At 38.7% G+C, this 20120-nt stretch overlaps 1 protein-coding gene across 1 annotated transcript; it reads right to left on the reverse strand.

Annotated features, from left to right (window-relative positions):
- Window positions 1–9099: 9099 nt before the first annotated feature.
- Window positions 9100–19753, reverse strand: LOC311243023 (peroxisomal membrane protein 2-like; the record flags this gene model as incomplete). The annotated part of the gene is made up of 5 exons (XM_084332094.1): window positions 9100–9168; window positions 9270–9359; window positions 16388–16550; window positions 19011–19133; window positions 19659–19753. The coding sequence occupies 5 exons, from the start codon at window positions 19751–19753 to the stop codon at window positions 9100–9102; spliced, it is 540 nt and encodes a 179-aa protein (XP_084188220.1).
- Between the last annotated feature and the right edge of the window lie 367 nt (window positions 19754–20120).

A 20120-nucleotide genomic window follows, 5' to 3' on the forward strand; every position in this document is an offset into this window, starting at 1 on the left:
ATTTTCTCATCAGGAAACCTTTCTTATGCATTTGACACATCCCAACTTTTGCCATACAGTATAACTATGCTATAGTTCAAATATTTTCACCTATTTACCTTGCTGTCAGATAGCCCTTTCTGGTGGGGAACAGGCTTTCGTCCCAGCTTCGTCCCAGCTCCCACAGCTGATTTGGGGTCATATGGCCTTCTGTTCTTATAGGATGATTTGCCCAGCCACTGCGGAATGTGTCCAGGTCATCGTGAAGCCGTGGCAGGAACACATAATGGCAACAGAAGAGGTGTGTAGCATTGCCAATGTTGAGGAACCCCTCTTCTTCAAGGTAGTGTATACTGTAGAGCATCATAGTAGATGACTGTAACAGCTGTCCACATGTCTCTCCATAGCCTCTCTATCCTGGAAAATTGCGAGTTTACCAGAACATTTTAAAGTTAAAGGACAGGGAATGGCAATATTTGCATTTGTGGCAGATTTGACATGGAATTATTATGTATGTATAATAAACAACTGATCATGTAAGATCTCAGCAGTTTCTTTTGTTGAGAAAAGGTTTCCATCAACAACAAATGCACAGATGGATTTTATTTAAAATACAATCCAATGATCTGATGTTCAATGTGTGTATTTCTTTATCTACCCTTTCATGAGTCATTATTGTCAGTCCAAAACAAGAGATTATGTTTTTGTAACATGTTTCTAAAACATTATCTCGTGTTATTTACATACTAAGACAATAGGTGTGACATACAAATGTAATTCGACACACACTGCCCAGCAAAAAATGTACATTTTTATTTTTGCAGCAAGGAAGAGATTGTTTAATTTGCATGATGAAGAGGTCACAGTTAAGTACCCTTTGACTGACATCAACTCCCACCGTAGAGAGGAATTTTACCTCACACTATTGCAAATAACAGTACTGCTTCTAGAAGGTATATGTGTAGCAAACAGTACAGTTCTGGCATGGCAGCAGTGAGATGGTGTCTTTCAACTAGCTTATATACAATATAATATATACAATAATACAATAAATTCACCAAACACTACACAATACCAATGCTGTAGACTGATGAAAATATAATTTATTTATCTGGCCTTCTTCCAAGAATCTGTCAAGAAGTTTGGTTTCCCTCTTAGGTAAATATTTCCTGAGGCAGTGGGGGGCCATTGAAACCAACACTTAATGTGGTCTTTGTTGTAATTGTTGGTATATTTTAGGGTACGAGCTGATCAGGGGGTGGAAAATGTGGACGTTCCACGTCTCATGTTTACAGTCCGTGGCACTGGAAGGGGCAGCTTTATATCTGGCAAGAGTGTTCACAACCAACGGTAAGCCCAAAAGATCAGAGATTGCTAGTTGAAAGACACCATCTCACTGCTGCCATGCCAGAACTGTACTGTTTGCTACACATATACCTTCTAGAAGCAGTACTGTTATTTGCAATAGTGTGAGGTAAAATTCCTCTCTACGGTGGGAGTTGATGTCAGTCAAAGGGTACTTAACTGTGACCTCTTCATCATGCAAATTAAACAATCTCTTCCTTGCTGCAAAAATAAAAATGTACAGTTTTTGCTGGGCAGTGTGTGTCGAATTACATTTGTATGTCACACCTATTGTCTTAGTATGTAAATAACACGAGATAATGTTTTAGAAACATGTTACAAAAACATAATCTCTTGTTTTGGACTGACAATAATGACTCATGAAAGGGTAGATAAAGAAATACACACAATGAACATCAGATCATTGGATTGCATTTAAAATAAAATCCATCTGTGCATTTGTTGTTGCTGGAAACCTTTTCTCAACAAAAGAAACTGCTGAGATCTTACATGATCAGTTGTTTATTATACATACATAATAATTCCATGTCAAATCTGCCACAAATGCAAATATTGCCATTCCCTGTCCTTTAAAATGTTCTGGTAAACTCGCAATTTTCCAGGATAGAGAGGCTATGGCGAGACATGTGGACAGCTGTTAGTCATCTACTATGATGCCTACACTACCTTGAAGAAGAGGGGTTCCTCAACATTGGCAATGCTACACACCTCTTCTGTTGCCATTATGTGTTCCTGCCAGTGCCACGGCAACGATGACCTGGACACATTCCGCAGTGGCTGGGCAAATCATCCTATAAGAACAGAAGGCCATATGACCCTAAATCAGCTGTGGGAGCTGGGACGAATCCATCACCCAATTCCAGTTTCTGATAACATGGAGGTAACTTTGTCCAATTTTTACAACTTCAATGCTTTCAATAGTATTGATCCCTCAGCCACTCAAAAACTGAAACCGCTATCCATGCTCTTGCAAACACCTACCAGACTCCATTGAACTTCCCCTGTATTTTCATCCCAGAGCACCCTTTTAAGAGAGCATACTGTAGGTGGCTATAAAGCCTGTTCCCCACCAGAAAGGGCTATCTGACAGCAAGGTAAATAGGTGAAAATATTTGAACTATAGCATAGTTATACTTTATGGCAAAAGTTGGGATGTGTCAAATGCATAAGAAAGGTTTCCTGATGAGAAAATGTAATTTCTTACATGTGGGAACAATTCATATGCTGAGTGAATTACAAAAGTGTAGGTCAGAATAAGAGCCATGAACATTTGCTAAACAACATGGGCAGTGGTTTAGGGCTTATAGTCCTAGAAAATGAGTTACAGTATGTGAAAACAGAAAGATAAATGAGTAGGAGCATACAGATTTCAAAAGCCATAAGTGCCCACCTTACTGCTGCTGTCTATCAAGATAATTAATACCACAAATAAGGCTTTCTATTTCTGTTGTTTTTAGGGTGTGGATATTCCTCAGATTGAGTGGGAGAACAGTGGATTTGCTCCTGATGGCCACTCTAGTGTCATTGTCCCAAACACAGAGAGCCCACTGACTGATGGACTAATGGCTGCTTTAAGAGAAGCTGTTGACCTACGAGCTGCATCCCAGTCTGTGAGATCTACATTGCTGCTGTTCAATGTTGTGAGCATGTTCTATCTGATGACTGAGAAAGAGAGGTTAGGTCTTTTTCTGTAACCACATTTTTTCATTTCAACCTTTATTTAAAATCGTAAGCCTCTGAGGTTTCCCTCATTTACAGAAACGACGATTGTACAAAATGTAAACAGTACATAATACAAACTATATTCACAGAAATTTAAACACCAGAGTAAACATAAAACACGTTTAAAATAAATGTGACACAATTCACCTTTGTTCCCTTGTTATTTTACAGATGTATTATGTTTTTATGGCAGACAAGTGCTCTGATTGGTTGTTGTCCTTTAGATCTGTAGACCCTCAGTTGTGTATAAACTACAGGTTATGAAGTTATCAGTATTCGCCATGAGCAGCAGGTAGTGATCCGTTATCGGCTGAAAAAACGTCCATACTGTGCATCCCTAATACATATACTGGGCTGTTCAATATACAACAGGCTGGCTGATTCTGAACGGAAGAAAGGAATAACTTGAGTGTTTTTCTGCTGTGAAAATACATAATAAACACTGGAGTCAATGAACACCTCTGCTGGAACGCACCCTTGGAACGCCCCCGAGTCACGTCTTAAAATCAACTTTAGTAATAGCTGGGAGTTACCATGGATAGGAGTCTGAGGCAGGGTGTTGAAAGACGACGATAAACATTTATTAAACATCAACAGTAACAAACAATTTATTAAACAGTAACAAACAATATGGTTGAAAGACAACGATAAACATCAAGGTCAACACTCTTTCCATGTTCCACTCAGGGGATGTTGGGGTGAAGTCATGCCTGCAAAAAGAAAATAAATTGTAAACTGTGATATGAAGAAACAAACAAATAGATTTCTGTCTACTACAAGGTCATTGGATCAAAGAGATGTCTAACTTCTAGAAAAACGTCTATGAAGCACAATCTCAGGAGGCTCATACAGAACCAAGTGTTTCACTGTAATGTACATGTACCTTATGTGACAAATAAAACAAAACCTTAATTCATTATATTGTTTAAAATATATAAATCAGTACTACTGAGTAATAATGCTAATCAGATCATATGTATGTACAGAGTTGTAGTATTATTATGTACATTGATACAGCAGGTATAAAGACACTATGGTAGTCATACTGGCCAGCGGCGTAACTAGTAAGAGTAGGTAAGGGATATGTACAGATATAGATATAGTAGTATCTACAGATATGTAAAAGGTTTATATGCAGTTATATGTACAAACACATGTGGATATATATACAGTACATTAAGAATAAATATAATTAGGGTATACACAGCATTATTGTACATGCATGCCATCATACACTTGCCATCCTTCTTATTACTGTGTTGTGTCATCCAAAAATACTTTAATTTAGAGGTAATTCACACCACGACCATGTTACTATCACAAGATAGCGACTTAACAATAACAACAGGTAATGTTTTGTATTCTGGTTGTCACGAGACCGCCGGCCATCTTCGTATAACAGTTAGGGGACAACAAACGGGGTTCTAGATCAAATGTATGCGTTGAGCTGCGTTTTTATTACATATTACATACATATTCATTTCATAACCTACATAACATACATGTTCATCTCATAACCTTATATAAGACTTTTGATTTGGATTCTTGATTTTCGATTTGGATTCTATAACGTTACCTAACTAGTAGTAGTACCTAATGTTAGCCTAGCCTGAATGAATGATTGAAAACTTTATTTAACAGATTGCAGAATGGGTACAATACAGTACGGCTCAATACACACAATTGTTAAGGGGATGCAGACCAGAGAAAGACTTTCGTCTTGTTTACATCAGGGTCCCCCATTTTCAATTCGTAGTGGTGCCTGCCGTTAGCCTACCTGTTAATTATTGTTTATCATTGAGATCAAACTTACTGTATCAACTTCAGGCTTCAGCCACCTTCTCTTCTCTTTGTCGTCGGGAGGAAAGCGGTAATAAGATACCGTTTTGTTGACATCGTTGAACGTTTATTGCAACACGGAACACAGAAGTAACTGACTATTATCGGAGCCCGGCTTCCTGGGTTGTTGTGATCACATGACTGACAAAGCCGTGCAGTGATAGGCCAGAAGTCAGTTCGATCACATCCAGCTCGATTGCTTTATCCTGTCTGGGTAACCCGGATGTTGGGTTTTTTACGTCGAAATCCACACACCGCAATTTTTGACATCGAATTATATACACCGCAATTATGCATCGAATTTTTTAATGAACACTGCATTTTTACATTGAATTTTATTATGCATTCGAATTTTTTTATTAACACTGCATTTTTGGTAAACTCTGAGCAAAAAAATTCAGATACATGATTTTCAAAGTATTTATTTGCAATGCTATAAATTCGGTGTCTGAAACTATAAATGCGGTGTCTGGAACTATAAATGCGGTGTCTGAAAAAAATTCAGATACATGTTTTCAAAGTTATTATACATGTTTTCAAAGTAATTATTTTCAATGCTATAAATGCGGTGTCTGATTAAATTCAAATACTTATGGCACTCATTTGCTTAAATTCAAATACTTATGGCACTCATTTGCTTCCATATCCCCCGCCCATCCGGTCATCATCAGATGATACGTAGAAACTTCTAGAAGCACATCCAGTTGAGATTTTTTATCTCGCACAGATTCCTACCAAACTGTATTTGATCATCAATATAATGCATTTAGGGCTATAAATCACGTTCTGAAGAAAGCTGCAGAAAACGATAAAAACATACTTTAGACCATATTTTAGTATGAATATGTGAATGAAAAAGTTTAACGTTGCTACACCCTGAACAATACATATAGGACATTGAATGGGCCATAAAAATGGCAATTTAGCAATAGAATTTAAAAAGTTATAGCCCTGCAAAGAAGGGGAACTTCTCCATGTTAAATAGGGCTGGCGAGGGATGGTAAATTATGAATTTAACCCCGGCGATTAAAGTGTTAATTCACCAATGAGAGTTAGGTTTTGTTAGAATATTGCAAGTTGTATGCTAATATAAGACTATCCATAAAAGTATCTACAGTATATATAATCTACCATATCTATAATCTATATCCATCTATAATTCCATATTGTAAATGACTTAAACAGTGCAGTGCCTACAATGTACTTATATACTGTGTTAAAACAAATTCTATGTGAATTTAATATATGACTATGTGTGCCTATGCAGGAATGCCATACATTCCTGTGGACCTAACAGGCACCTGTTGTGTTCTAATAATGTTGAGCTCAGTTGTAATCCAATCCTATACCTAGCTGACCAATACCTTCTTTATTTGGTCTTGTGTCAGTCTTGTTTCTCTGATCCTATTTCTGAAAATGCATTTCGGTTGGCTAATGGACGACATAAAAGTCACTTGTTACTTTCTGCTCCGGGCAGAATCTAGAATGTCTGCCCAATGAAATGACCACATTTCAACGTATTGTATACCTGTCTGTAACATATTTTGATTCACTTCTTGGAATAAAACCATTGAAAGATGTTCAACCTTTCATTATTGATTATGATAACTATGACAATTTGGATATTGTATATAGTCAGATATTTGAGACAATTTGGGTGAAGGCTGGATTATTTGATGATTTATGAGTGAAGATTATTTCACAATTAGGATGGAATACCTTACAGTTTCAAATATAGTTTCTCCGGTTGACAATCAGGTGCTGAGGCCTTTGGCTAAAACTGGTTGCAACTAGAACATTTGGTTTTCTTTTAGGGATGTTTTTAACTTATAATTAAATTAAAATTTAACAAAGGTGGTGCTGGCAACTCCTTTATTATCTGTACCTTTCTCGGACACTTAAATAATTAAGATAGCAGTGGGAAATATGGCATTATCAGGTGCCAAGCACACAGAAAATAATAAATATACTACAATATATCAGTGAAAAATACTACAATGTAGACATCTCAATCACAATTAAACTAATGCAGCAATGCTTGCTTGTGTTGACACATTTGACCAAATTGCTATTTTACTTTAGTTCGTTTTGTAAGTACACAATCAGTTCATTTTAGTTTTGTTTCCTAGACTAGTTTCTAGTTTTTCCCAGACATGTCCAGTCATGATTCGAGAACAGAAAACGAAACTAAGCGACGGACGGAAAACGAAACTTAGGGGGGCGGGCTGTCCGGGCTGATGTTCTATATAAACACTGATCAGCTGTAGCTTCAGTACAGAGCGAGGACTTGTGGTCGTTTCCAGTACGTTACTCTTCAGAGAGAGAGGGAGATATAAAAAACACCGTTTGTAAATCTAAAGAACAAACAAAAAAGGTAAGCCTTTTAATTTCCAATTAATTAGTGTTGACTGTCCAGACGGAGGGAATACTTTACTTTATAAAGTATATATTTATTACCACGAGTCACGACATGGCTCTACCGAGAGTGCACCTTAAACAGCTACAGACAGTGGCTGCTATGAGCCTATGATAGCATTTTTGCATTTTGAAAAGTTTGCATTTTGTACTTTAGGTTGTATATTGTATATTTTGTATAGTGTTTGGGCTTTATTCTTTTTAGTGTATGAAGCACTCTCTCAGGGGGCTCATACAGAATCAAGCATTTCACTGCAATGCACATTATATGTGACAAATAAAACAAACTTGTACTCACTGCTAGCACATAACAGAGGATCTGTTGACTGTTGAATTGAGTAGATATATATTTTAAAATGTTACTCTTAATAATTTTACAGGTATGGATATAAAAATCACTATGCTTGATGGAGCGTGTGCCTCCCTGAGTGTGCAGCCAGACACAACAGTAAGCTCATTGAAAACCCTCATCAGCGGGCACTTTAAAGTGCCCACTGTGAGTCAGAGACTGTCATATGGCAATGGCCAGAAGATCAGCCTCAATGATGATTCAAGATCTTTGAGCTCTTACGGACTGCAATCTGGGTCTGAAGTGTGGTTGCTGGTAACTAAACCCACTCCAATCCAAGTGTTCCTGAAGAACGAGAAGGGCCAAACGAAAACATACGACATCAGCCCTGGCGAGACTGTCGGCCAGTTCAAGTCCAAGGTTAAAAACAAGGAGAAGGTGCCTGTGGACCAACAGAGGCTGCTTCACGAGAGCAGGCAGATGGAAGACGCCAACACACTGGAGTACTACAACGTGAAAGCTGGAAGCACCATTTTCCTGACTCTCCGACTGAGAGGAGGCTGAGAGACCACACCCCTGAGAGGCTGAGACCTTAGTGTCAATCATTCCATTGTATTTAACATTTTAGGCATTTAGTTCTTTTCCACACGTTTTGCCTATTGATTTATTAGCTAAAGCACACTTGTTCCGAGTAAAACGTTCATGTTTATGTTGAAGTTGTTTTATAAAGCAATGCTTAGTATATACCCCTTTGCTACAGTGATTGTAATCAAGTAATAAAGTATTTATAAAACTTGTACTGTGGTACACCATGTTTTTGGCAGCTACATAAAAAGGCAACATGGTATAGTGGTGTTAACGGGAGTCAAAAGCAGAAGTACAAAAGTAAATGTCGTCTGACAGTTCTCTGTCTTGATCTGACAATCAAAACTCAAAGGAGACAGACATGATATAATTAATTATAGGTTCATAGTTACTATAGTTTAAGAAAAAAAATCACATCATACTATACAATATTACATTCATTCATTATGATCACACTGAAATGTGGTCAATATATCATCAATATTCTGAAAGAAACGTGTTGCATAATCGTAGTCTCGATGCAAATATAATTGATTAAAGCCAATGTTTCAACACAACAGAAATGTTGGCTTTAATAGATTATCTTTGCATTGAGTTACGAGTACAACAACTTTCTTTCATACTATTGTGTTTTTATTGTGCTCAGCACCTCCAACAGTGTGTTCCCCTTTTCCTTTTTTCAATACATCAACAGCAACAGTGTTAGATCACATAATGTTACATTTGAGTGAGTTAAACTTAAACCATTTGTTAGGACTTAATTACAGTAGTTATTGTATGACCGCTATGGTGCAGCACAACAAACAAAATTAACTGGTCTGGTTGTACAAACTCAGTGCTCTGGTGTTCACAGCCATACACCAGCTGCTGTGGTGCAATTCATCAATCGGGAAGGAAATCATCTTTCATTTCCTCACAGATGCAAGGTAAGCATACCAAAACATGGCAACCATGTTGGCAAACAGCACTCTGAACTGTAAGTAAAAATAGAAGAGACAGGAAGAGGCAACGGTCAGTTACTTTTAAAATGACTTGCCCTTTGAGGAGAACAGTGGTGTGTGTCAGTGGGACTTACCTCGACTGGCACAAAGTTGATATTGACGAACTGGAAGGGAGTTGTAGTTGGATAAGAGCATGAAATCAGGAGTTCTGTGCATGGATATTGCTGATCATTGTCCAATCTTTCTCATATTATATAGGGAACATGAAATGTCTCCAACTATGCTATATCCTAAATATAAGAGACGCTTTAATGAAGCTAGTTTGACCAGGTTTGGACTAGTGGTCGGCGAGTATCCATGGACAGATATCCTCCACTCTGTTGATGCACAAAAGTCTTTTACTTTGTTTTCTGAACGTATCTCCCAGGCCTATGACCTATGTTTTCCCCTTGTACAGGCATCTCCCAAGCCTCATCATAAACTGATCAAACCATGGATAACCCCTGCTATTATCAAATCCCTAAATACTAAACGTAGATTGTATAAAAAATATCTTCTCAATCCCACTCCATTTTATCTTGCTCAATTTAGGAACTATAGAAATAAATTAAACCACATTATCAGAGGAGCTAAAAAGCATTACTACAATATGGAATTATCTAAAAACAAAAATAACATGACTCTCGTATGGAGAACAATTAACTCTATCCTCAACAAAAAAAATAAACGTAATCAGTTGCCTAATGAATTTAAGGTTGATGGGGTTATTATCACTGACCCGCAATTAATTGCCAATAACTTTAATAACTTTTTCTCAGAAGTTGGTCCAACACTGGCTGCAAAGATTCCATTTAGTAACCATAGTCCCCTTCAGTTTATGAATCCTCCAATCAATGACAGTTTTAACTTCTTGCCGGTTACAGAGGATGAGGTTCGGGAGATCTTGATCAACCTGGGGGACTCTTCTCCGGGTTATGATGGTATTGGAGGCAGATTACTGATATCCATTCAAGAATCCATTGTGAAGCCATTATGTCATATTTTTAATACATCACTGGAGAAGGGAATCGTCCCACTGGAACTTAAAATAGCTAAGATCATCCCTATTTATAAAGATGATGACCCAGCCGTCTTCAACCATTACAGACCTATATCCATCCTTCCTACCTTGTCAAAAATACTTGAAAAGCTTGTCTATAAAAGATTAATTGAACATCTTAATAAGCACAATATTATTTACACTCACCAGTACGGGTTCAGAAAGAAACATGCAACATATATGGCAATAACACATCTAATTAATGAAATATACAAAGCTAAAGACAGAAAGGAAAACACTATAGGTATTTTTTTAGACTTATCAAAGGCATTTGATACAGTCAATCACAATATCCTCCTGCAGAAGCTCTCACATCTTGGAATAAAAAACAATTCACTGCTATGGTTCACCAGTTACCTTAAAGATAGACGTCAGTCTGTATCCTATAATGGGATAAATTCTCCTTTTCTTCCTTTACTTTGCGGTCTGCCCCAATGTTCAATTATTGGGCCTTTGTTATTTTTGTTATATATCAATGACCTCCCTAACGTCTCAGACAGGCTGTCGAAAATTTTATTTGCAGATGACACGTGTGTATTCTATTCACATAAAGATCCTGATACCATCATTAGGGTCATAAATGAAGAACTTAACAAACTATCAATTTGGTTTAAATGCAACAAATTATCACTAAACATTAAAAAAACGAATTTCATTTTTTTGGGTCTCAAATCTGTGATTTTTAACTCTTCATCTAAAGTAGTGATCAATGACATCCCCATAGCTAGGGTGTGTTTTACACGATTCCTTGGTGTTCTGCTTGATGAATCCCTATCATGGAAACCTCATATCACAGCCATAACTACAAAAATGGCCAAGAGTATTGGTATTCTTGGAAAAACACGTCACTTGCTGAGCACCGAGGTTGCCACAATGTTATATTACTCTATGGTTTACCCATATATCAATTACTGTAATTTAGTTTGGGGTAGTACCAGTGGCGGACTGGGACACAAATTCAGCCCGGGACATTCAGACGCACCAGCCCACACACCGGCCCACGCACCGGCCCACGCACCGGCCCCGAAACCGGCCCACACAACGGGCGTTATGAAACACTTGTCCAGAGGAGTCAACATCAGGGAGACCAAATCTACACACCGCCCCTAGATGTGCACTCATGCACAGTGCACACACACACACACACAGACACACACATACATATACCGTTACTTCCCGTCATTGGCATATGTTTTTTTTTTACTAACATCTTAGTGCCTCATTAGCCTAGGGATTAAGGATACATGAAGTATTAACTACACCATAATAATATTGAGGTTTTGATCCATAGAAAGTAGGGATGTCCGATATTATCGGCCTACCAATATTATCGGCCGATATCGGCATTAAAATGTGATATCGAAAAATATCTGTATCGGTTTTAAAGAAATAATATTTTATTTACATTTCTATAACCTTTATTTACCCAGGCAAGCAAGTAAGAACCAATTCTGATTTTATTTATTGTCAAAAGTATGCATAATGTTGTGTTAATTCCACAACAAGAGATATGTAATGTTAATTACCTGAAATTATTCCATTTCTTGGGGCGGGAAACCCTGCATATATCGGTATCGGTTGATATCGGTTGATATCGGTATCGGAAATTAAGAGTTGGACAATATCGGTATATCGGTATCGGTAAAAAAGCCAATATCGAGCATCCCTAATAGAAAGGTCTGTGCTACACAATTTCAGTTAGATTGGATTTATTGTCCTTTAATTTGGCACTCATGACATTAGTTGCTTGCCGTTTAATCAACATTGAAAGACCCCCCACTTCCTCCCAGACACCCATTCCAAGAGCCTGTTTTCTCTCTCTCTCTCTCTCTCTCTCTCTCTCTCTCTCTCTCTCTCTCTCTCTCTCTCTCTCTCTCTCTCTTTCCTCAGAGTCAACTGCATAAGAAGAACATCAGCAATCAATAATAATGGCTTGAATTCATACAGCGTTTTTCAGCCTTTTGAAAACACCCAAAATAGTAGTAGTAGTAGTAGTAGTAGTAGTAGTTTATTCAGTCATCATCTCACACAATACAATATACCCCATCATTTAACAATATTTGATTTTACAGTGACTGAAAAGGTACAGACTGAAGCATAATGCTTATATATGCCTGTCCTATATTCTTAACAAAAATTTAAAAAATTGGCGGCTACGTGGCGTAGTGGGCAAGGCGCTCGCCACAAATACTGGAGACGCTGGGCTCGCCTGTTCGAGCCCAGCGCTCCACATTGCTTTCAGTTTAGCTGGTCGTTCATACTAATACACATTGGCCGTATTAGGGGGTGGGAAACTGATGGGTGGGGATTGGGCGTTGTGGACAGCGACTCCTACAGGTCGGTTGGTGTGCCTGCGCAGTAGAATCAGGAAGTGTCGGGGGCAGCGTGAGCCTCCCACGCGTTACTCCTCGCCACTGAGAGATCGAGCTGCGCAGGTGAAAAGATGCGACTGCTGTTACCTCAAGTACCGGAGGGGACTTGTGCTATGTATGACTTAGTCCACATTGCAGCCGGCTTGTGGGAGGCAAGAAACAGCGTTCGTGACAGGGGAGGGTTGAATTGGATGATACGAAATTGGGATGGGAGAAAATGTAGAAAATGGGAGAAAAAGTGGATAAAAAAAAACAAAAATTAAAAAAATTAAGACTCCAAAACAGTATTCTAAAAGAAAATAGCAAAAGAAAACAGTATTATTCACCCCTGTAGTTTTCAAAAATAGCTTTACAAATTTTTCTTAAAAACCAAAAGCGAATTACTCATTCTTAACTGTATATCAGCATTGTTCCACAAAGCGCTTCACAGAAACCATCAAGCATTCACACAGTCATACACTACTGGTGGTTGTGAGCAGCATCAGCAAACACAGCTGCCCTGTGGCAGACTGACGGAATCATGTCTGCTAATCAGCGCCAACCACCATCAACAACCTTCATAAATAGATTCAACATTAATGGAATAGGCTAACTACCAACTTAGCTGTAGCAGTTAGCTGTTATATGCAATCACATATGTTTAACTACAGGGTAGTAGTTGACCTAGTTGTTAGCTTAAGCTAGTTAGCTGTGGTTATTTACAAACATGTAGATGAGACTAATCATATACAGATCGAGAACATGGCTAACAGTTGGGAATTCTAAGGTACATCTTATTTAAGCATGTAAAATGGCAACTAATCAATTCAATCAATTAGATTACCAATATTATATCAACATGAAAATTTGGAAGGGAACATAATAGTATTTTATTTTAGTATTTACTATTATAATATTAGTAGCCGATTAATTTGCAGCCCGTCCTAGGTTCTGATTGGCTCTCTAGGTTAGCACTTTAGCTTCTGATGCTGTGGTGGGCACTAGTCCTAACATTGCTAACTAAACTTTTAGTCCGAGAAAAAACGTCATGAGTCACAACTATTTACGTCCACGTGCTGTAAGGAATCAGGAATACGGAAAGCACATTGTCTTGTAATAGAATGACTGAAATCACTGCAAGAGCTAGTATAGGCTAGCTAGCCCTCATGAACCGGCAGACACCAACAGTAGAATATGCACTAGGCTACTGCATGCACCTGTCATGTTACTGTTGGTTCCTTCCACTTGAACTTCATCATCATTAGCAGCAGCAGCGGGTAAACATGTCTGTAATTTTAGAACATTGTTCTGCATCTTTTACTAGCAATTTTAGTTTTTTAATTCTAGCTTTTTCAGCTCCACCCTTTCTTTTTTTTGCATTCTCCATTTCTGCGCTTCTAGGCCTACTCGCGGTTGGGAGGAAACGTGAATCTCATTCACTGATGTCTCATGTCTCATTCAAGACTGGCTAACAAAAGCATGTCTTTCACTTAACACCAAGAAAACAGTGTGTATGATGTTCACAAAGTCACCAGTAGAGGTCACTCACTCTAATGTGTTTCTGGGAGAGGCGGAGCTGGACATTGTACATTAATTCAAGTATCTTGGGGTCACATTGGACTCTACATTGACCTTCAAAAAGTCATGTGAATAAAGTGACAAACAGTCAAGTTTAACATCGAAAACTTCAGGCAGATCAGGCCCTGTTCAAGGATGTTTCTGCATTCAATGATTTTATCACACATCGAGTAGGCCTACTGTTTTATCAACTGGTCTCTTTCATATGTCACTACTCTTACACCAATATAATTACTCTACAAAAAAGCCATAAAAGTATTTGATAGGAAACCAATTTCATTTCATCACTGTAATGTTTTAGAAAAACATAACATGCTAAGTTTCGAGAATTTCCAAGTTTTCAAATATACTTGCTTCATGTACAAGGTTCTGCATGGACTTGCCCCTCCCCCATTGAATGAGTTCATCCAACAGAAAGCAGACACTGGCATTACCACCAGGGCCATCAGTAGAGGGGACTGTAAGGTGCCTTTTCGGTATACCATTGCAAAAACTGTGTTCTCTGTTAAAAGTGGTAACTACTGGAATAGCCTGCCAGTTGTGATTAGAGAGTGCCCTACATACTCCATGTTCAAGACCCATCTTAAACTGCATCTTAAGGCAAACCAGAACTGTGATCATTTTTAATCTGATTTAGTTTATGCAACTTGTTTATTGTTTTATTGCCGGCCCACACACTGGCCCACACACCGGCCCACATAATGGCCCACACACCGGCCCACATATGGCCCACACACTGGCCCACACACTACACCGGCCCACACACTACACCGGCCCACACACCGGCCCACATTAGTGGCCCACACACTGGCCCACACACCGGCCCACACACTGGCCCACATTAGTGGCCCACACACCGACTCACACACTGGCCCACACACCGGCCCACAGACTGGCCCACATACTGGCCCACACACCGGCCCACACACCGGCCCACATACTGGCCCACACACTGGCCCACATTAGTGGCCCACACACCGACTCACACACTGGCCCACACACCGGCCCACACACTGGCCCACATTAGTGGCCCACACACCGACTCACACACTGGCCCACACACTGGCCCACACACTGGCCCACACATCGGCCCACATTAGTGGCCCACACACTGGCCCACACACTGGCCAAAAAAAAAAAAAGTTAAAAAGTTAAAAAAAAAAAAAAAAAAAAAAAAAAAAAGTATAATTTTTTTTTTTAATTTTTTTTTTTTGGACCAGCCCACTTTGGTCCCGGCCCATCGGGATTCGTCCCGAACGTCCCGATGGCCAGTCCGCCACTGGGTAGTACGCATCAGACCAAACTTGAGCCCATATACCGTCTGCAGAAACGAGCTCTAAAAATAATCAGCTGTGTACATCGAAGTCATTCTTCTCAGCCTCTATTCCATAAGTTAGGTATCCTCAGTGTTTATCAAGTGAATCATCTTCAGACTGGTTTATTTGTGCATAGTTCTTTAAACAGAGCCCTTCCCCCTTTTTTTCATGACATGTTTGCCCACAATCACCAAATTCATAATTACCCCACACGTAGTTCCTGTTTGCTTAGACCACCCTTTTCCCGCACTTCCCAATCTCAGTTTTGTCTGCTCTACCGAGGGTCAAAGTTGTGGAACTCTTTGCCTCCACATATTTTGGAATTTTCTTTTCTGAAATTCAAAAGAGCACTGAAATCTCATCTCCTAGATCACCAATATTTCCCATATGGACTTCCTTTACAAACTGTAGTCTGATGGCTTGATGTATTTTGTTATTGTATTTTCGTTTTATTATATATTCTTACTGTCATTGATTGTTTTCTCTATACCAGAAATCGTATGGCATGGGGTGCCTACTTCGGTGTCTATGTAGGCCTGCTTGTGTGTGTTTGTTTGTTCAGGGGGGGGGGGGATTTTATTTTATATTTTATATTTATCTAGATATAATGTAATTTTGCTTCCTGGTGAATGCCACATGCAAGCCCCTTGAGGGTTTTTAGGCAATTCTCCTACACATCCCTTGTGGACTATATTGTATTATATATGTAACTGTTTTTATATGTGTAAATAAACAAACAAACAAACAAACAAACAAACAAACAAACTTCTCAATTTGCTTTGCAATTCTAGCCAACCTTTACCCTGAGAATAGATTAGAATGCATGAAACATTTTATGGCAATTTTATTCTTTGCATAGCATCCTTTGTTTGACCTAACAAGGGCCATGCGTGTTCTGGACAACCCACCTCTAGAATGTTCATGACAAAGTAGAATATGAGCAGAAAGCCTGGGGCGAAGATGAGACGATCCAACAGCAGACGTTTGACTATACAGTAAGGATCTGTGCTAGACATTAACACTTCCATGAGATGGTAGAAGTAATGGCTCACTGGTCCAGTAACAAACAACCTGAAACAAGCAGAAGAGAGCACAACAGCTAATTGCATGGTTTTAAAATATCAACTTATTTCGCCCCCTCTCAACTAGTAGAGGCACTGATACACGACTGTGATGGGAGAATTTCTCCTATGCTCAAATATGATACAAAGAGCCATGTGTAACTCAGAAATCAAAGCAACTTGATTTGCTGCATTTATTCATATAAAATTGTGTTAAGAGCTTATTTTTCAATCTATGTCCTGTGACTACAAACAAATGGACTAAATCTGTAATGTTCATTACAAGGAAGTGACTGGATTGTATCGTTTAATTTCTTGGCATCAGCCAATACATCAAGTTTAGTCCCTAGTATTTGCATTGAAAAGGTGCAATCAGTGCATCCCTACCAGTTAGTATAAAAACTTGAATTAGCAGTAGTAGCGTGTCAGGGAGTGGTCACTTCCAAATGAAGATACAAATGCATGGCTAGTTCATTATATTGGGATACACTATGTAGTTACTCGTATTGACTGACACAATTTTACATTACACCACATTTCTGTCTAATTGTAAATCAGAATTAGAGGGCTCTTTATACGACAGTGGCTCAGGAGGTAGAGCAGTCGTCTGGCAATCCGGAGGTTCCCAGTTCGATTCCCGCTCCTCCCGGGCATCGTGTCGATGTGTCCTTGAGCAAGACACTTAACCCCTAATTTCTCCCGATGAGCAGGTTGGCACCTTGCATGGTTGCCTCCGCCGTCGGTGTGTGAATGTGTGAGTGAATGGGTAAAATGTGAGTAACAAATTGTAAAGCGCTTTGGATAAAAGCGCTATATAAAAAAGCAGCCATTTACCAAAAAAGCAGCCATTTATACATCTCCTACATCTTTCAGCTCCTATAATACATCCTAATATAATTTTTTCCAGTCTGGACTTTAACTGTACTAGTACTGTATACAACAACCTACCAAAAATAACCTCCATTTTACTAACATCATCAACTCCAAGGATGTAACATCCTCACATGACATCACAGGAGAATTTCAAACTAATGAACTCCCAATATCTTGCAAACCAAATGTATTACAAACTGTTATGGGATATGTGTGAGATTGTGCAAAGAAAATCTGCAATTTTTGTTTGTTTATGAGCCTAACTACTTATCAAAGACAGTTTACCAACAATCCTACACGTTACACTTCTTACATGTTACACAAGCTAATCTGCAAAGAGTTTCCCCATCAATTCCTGTGATTTGGTGCTGAGGCGCTTTAGATTAGATTAGATTAGATTAGATTAGATTAGATTAGATTAGATTAGATTAGATTAGATTCAATGTATTGTGATTATACAGCACAAGTACAGTACAATGAAAATAAGTTTGGCATCCAACCAGATGCAAATGTAACAGTAAAGTGCAATAGTAACATACAATGTACAGGTGATTAAACTGGGTATATACTATATAAATGAGTACTACTGAGTGTAGTGTTAATCAGATGTATGTACACTACAGAGTTGTAGTATTAATATGTACAGTGATGCAGCTATAAAGACAGTATGGTAGTAGTCATACTGGCCTGCAGCATAACTAGGTAAGACATATGTACAGACATAGATATAGTATGTACAGGATATGCAAAAGGATTATGTGCAGGTGTATACAGCATTATTGTACATGCTATCACACAGAGTTATGGGTTATATGCAGGTGTAGAAGGATTATATGCAGGTATACTCAGACAGGTATCAATCAATCAAATTTATTTATATAGCACGTTTAAACATGACGCTTGTCAACCAAAGTGCTTCACATAGCTAAGCTAAGTACAAAGAAAAGTATAAAATATACTGAAAAATAAAATCAACGGATAGACAAAGGAAAAACAGAACAACACGTCAACAAGTACGGCAAGAGTCAAAGTGAGTCAGGGAAGGCCAGGCGATATAGGTGGGTTTTGAGTTTTGATTTAAAAGACTCGATGGAGGGGGCAGATTTAATGGACATGGGGATGCTGTTCCAGAGGTCAGGGGCTGCGACCGCAAAAGCACGTCCCCCCCTAGACTTGAAGTTAGACCTACGGGTGGTTAGGAGACCCTTATCAGCCGATCTGAGGGCCCTGGCGTTGGTATAGGGGGTGAGGAGGTCTGCTAGGTAAGCAGGGGCCTTACCATTAAGGGCTTGTAAACCAATAAAAGGACCTTGAAGTCTATTCAAAAGCGCACCGGGAGCCAGTGGAGGGAGGCAAGTACAGGGGTGATGTGAGCTCTCTTCCGGGTACCTGTGAGCAGTCTAGCGGCAGCGTTTTGGGGGAGTTGTAGACGGGCTATGGTGGATTTATTTAGCCCCAGGTACAGGTATGGAGATATTAACTTGAACAAGAAGGAGGGCTACAGCGTTCTTGTAGTGTGAATCCAGTGTTTAGAAGGTATGGAGATAATATCCCTAAATAATATAGTTATTATTTAGGTATAGCACGTGTCGCTCACCCATAAACAGCATAGCGAGTAGCTCCAGCTGCATCAATCTCCTTCAATGGAATTCCATCTTTGGCCCTTTTTCTCGCCTCCAAGATCTGAGATAGCAGATTTCCCAAAGCTGACAGGATGCCACTGAAAATGCAAAGGACATAAACATGTATTATGGCAGGATAGTTAGGCGAGTTTCATTATACATAATACTGATAGAGCACAGACAGTATCAGAAATATTAGAACTATCTAAAAATAGTCATTATAGATACATGGGGGGGAGGCTCCTAAGGAAGATACTGATTGGCTAAAATCAGATAGAAGGTCAAACTAGGTTCATGCCAAACAAAGGTCTGTGTACATAGAGGCCATGCTCAACTTTGAAGCTAGCAAACAACGTTTTTCAATTAATATAACATCATGTAAAATCAATACATGGTATGTTAATATAATAGAATATAAGCTACATTGAACAATCTAAATTAGCTGACACACATGTATCAGTTTCTTGCATTTGACTTGGCTGTACTGTACTGTGGCCAAAAAAAGCTACCAAACAGGATTCTTGCAATATTGTGCCACTCCTCTCAACCCAGACAAGCTAAACGTTAATATTATCAGCTGCCTGCAATGTATTTTCAAGCTAAACATATGAATGAACACTGACCTTGTCACAGATTTAGTAAGAATGGGATATTTCTTCAGAAGAAGCAACCGCACATGGATGGACGAATCTCGAATTGGTAAACTTTCCAACAGCATTGTTAATTCCTATGTAACGGAGTTGTGGTCCATTTAGGAAATCAGTTTGAACTTGAACTTGCATTGGTTTGTGATAGATTATTAGTTACTGGGTATTTCAAAGTACCTCATATTTGGTACCATTTTGAAGCTAACAACTAGGGCTTTCCAATGATATAAAATAAGTGTATGATTATCATCATAATTTTTATTATTATGGTTCATATGTAGTTGCACTTAAACTTGTTGAAATTAAACTTGGAAGATAAACATTTATTAAATTAAACTTTCCTTCCTTATATCAGATTTATGTGTAATGAATGGAATGTAGACAATCTTGTTGGCAATATAGAACAGCTGACAAGATTAGAAATAGCATCTATTGTTC

Source organism: Notolepis coatsorum, assembly GCF_963971535.1.
Source record: "Notolepis coatsorum genome assembly, chromosome: 16".
Lineage (NCBI taxonomy): Eukaryota > Metazoa > Chordata > Actinopteri > Aulopiformes > Paralepididae > Notolepis > Notolepis coatsorum.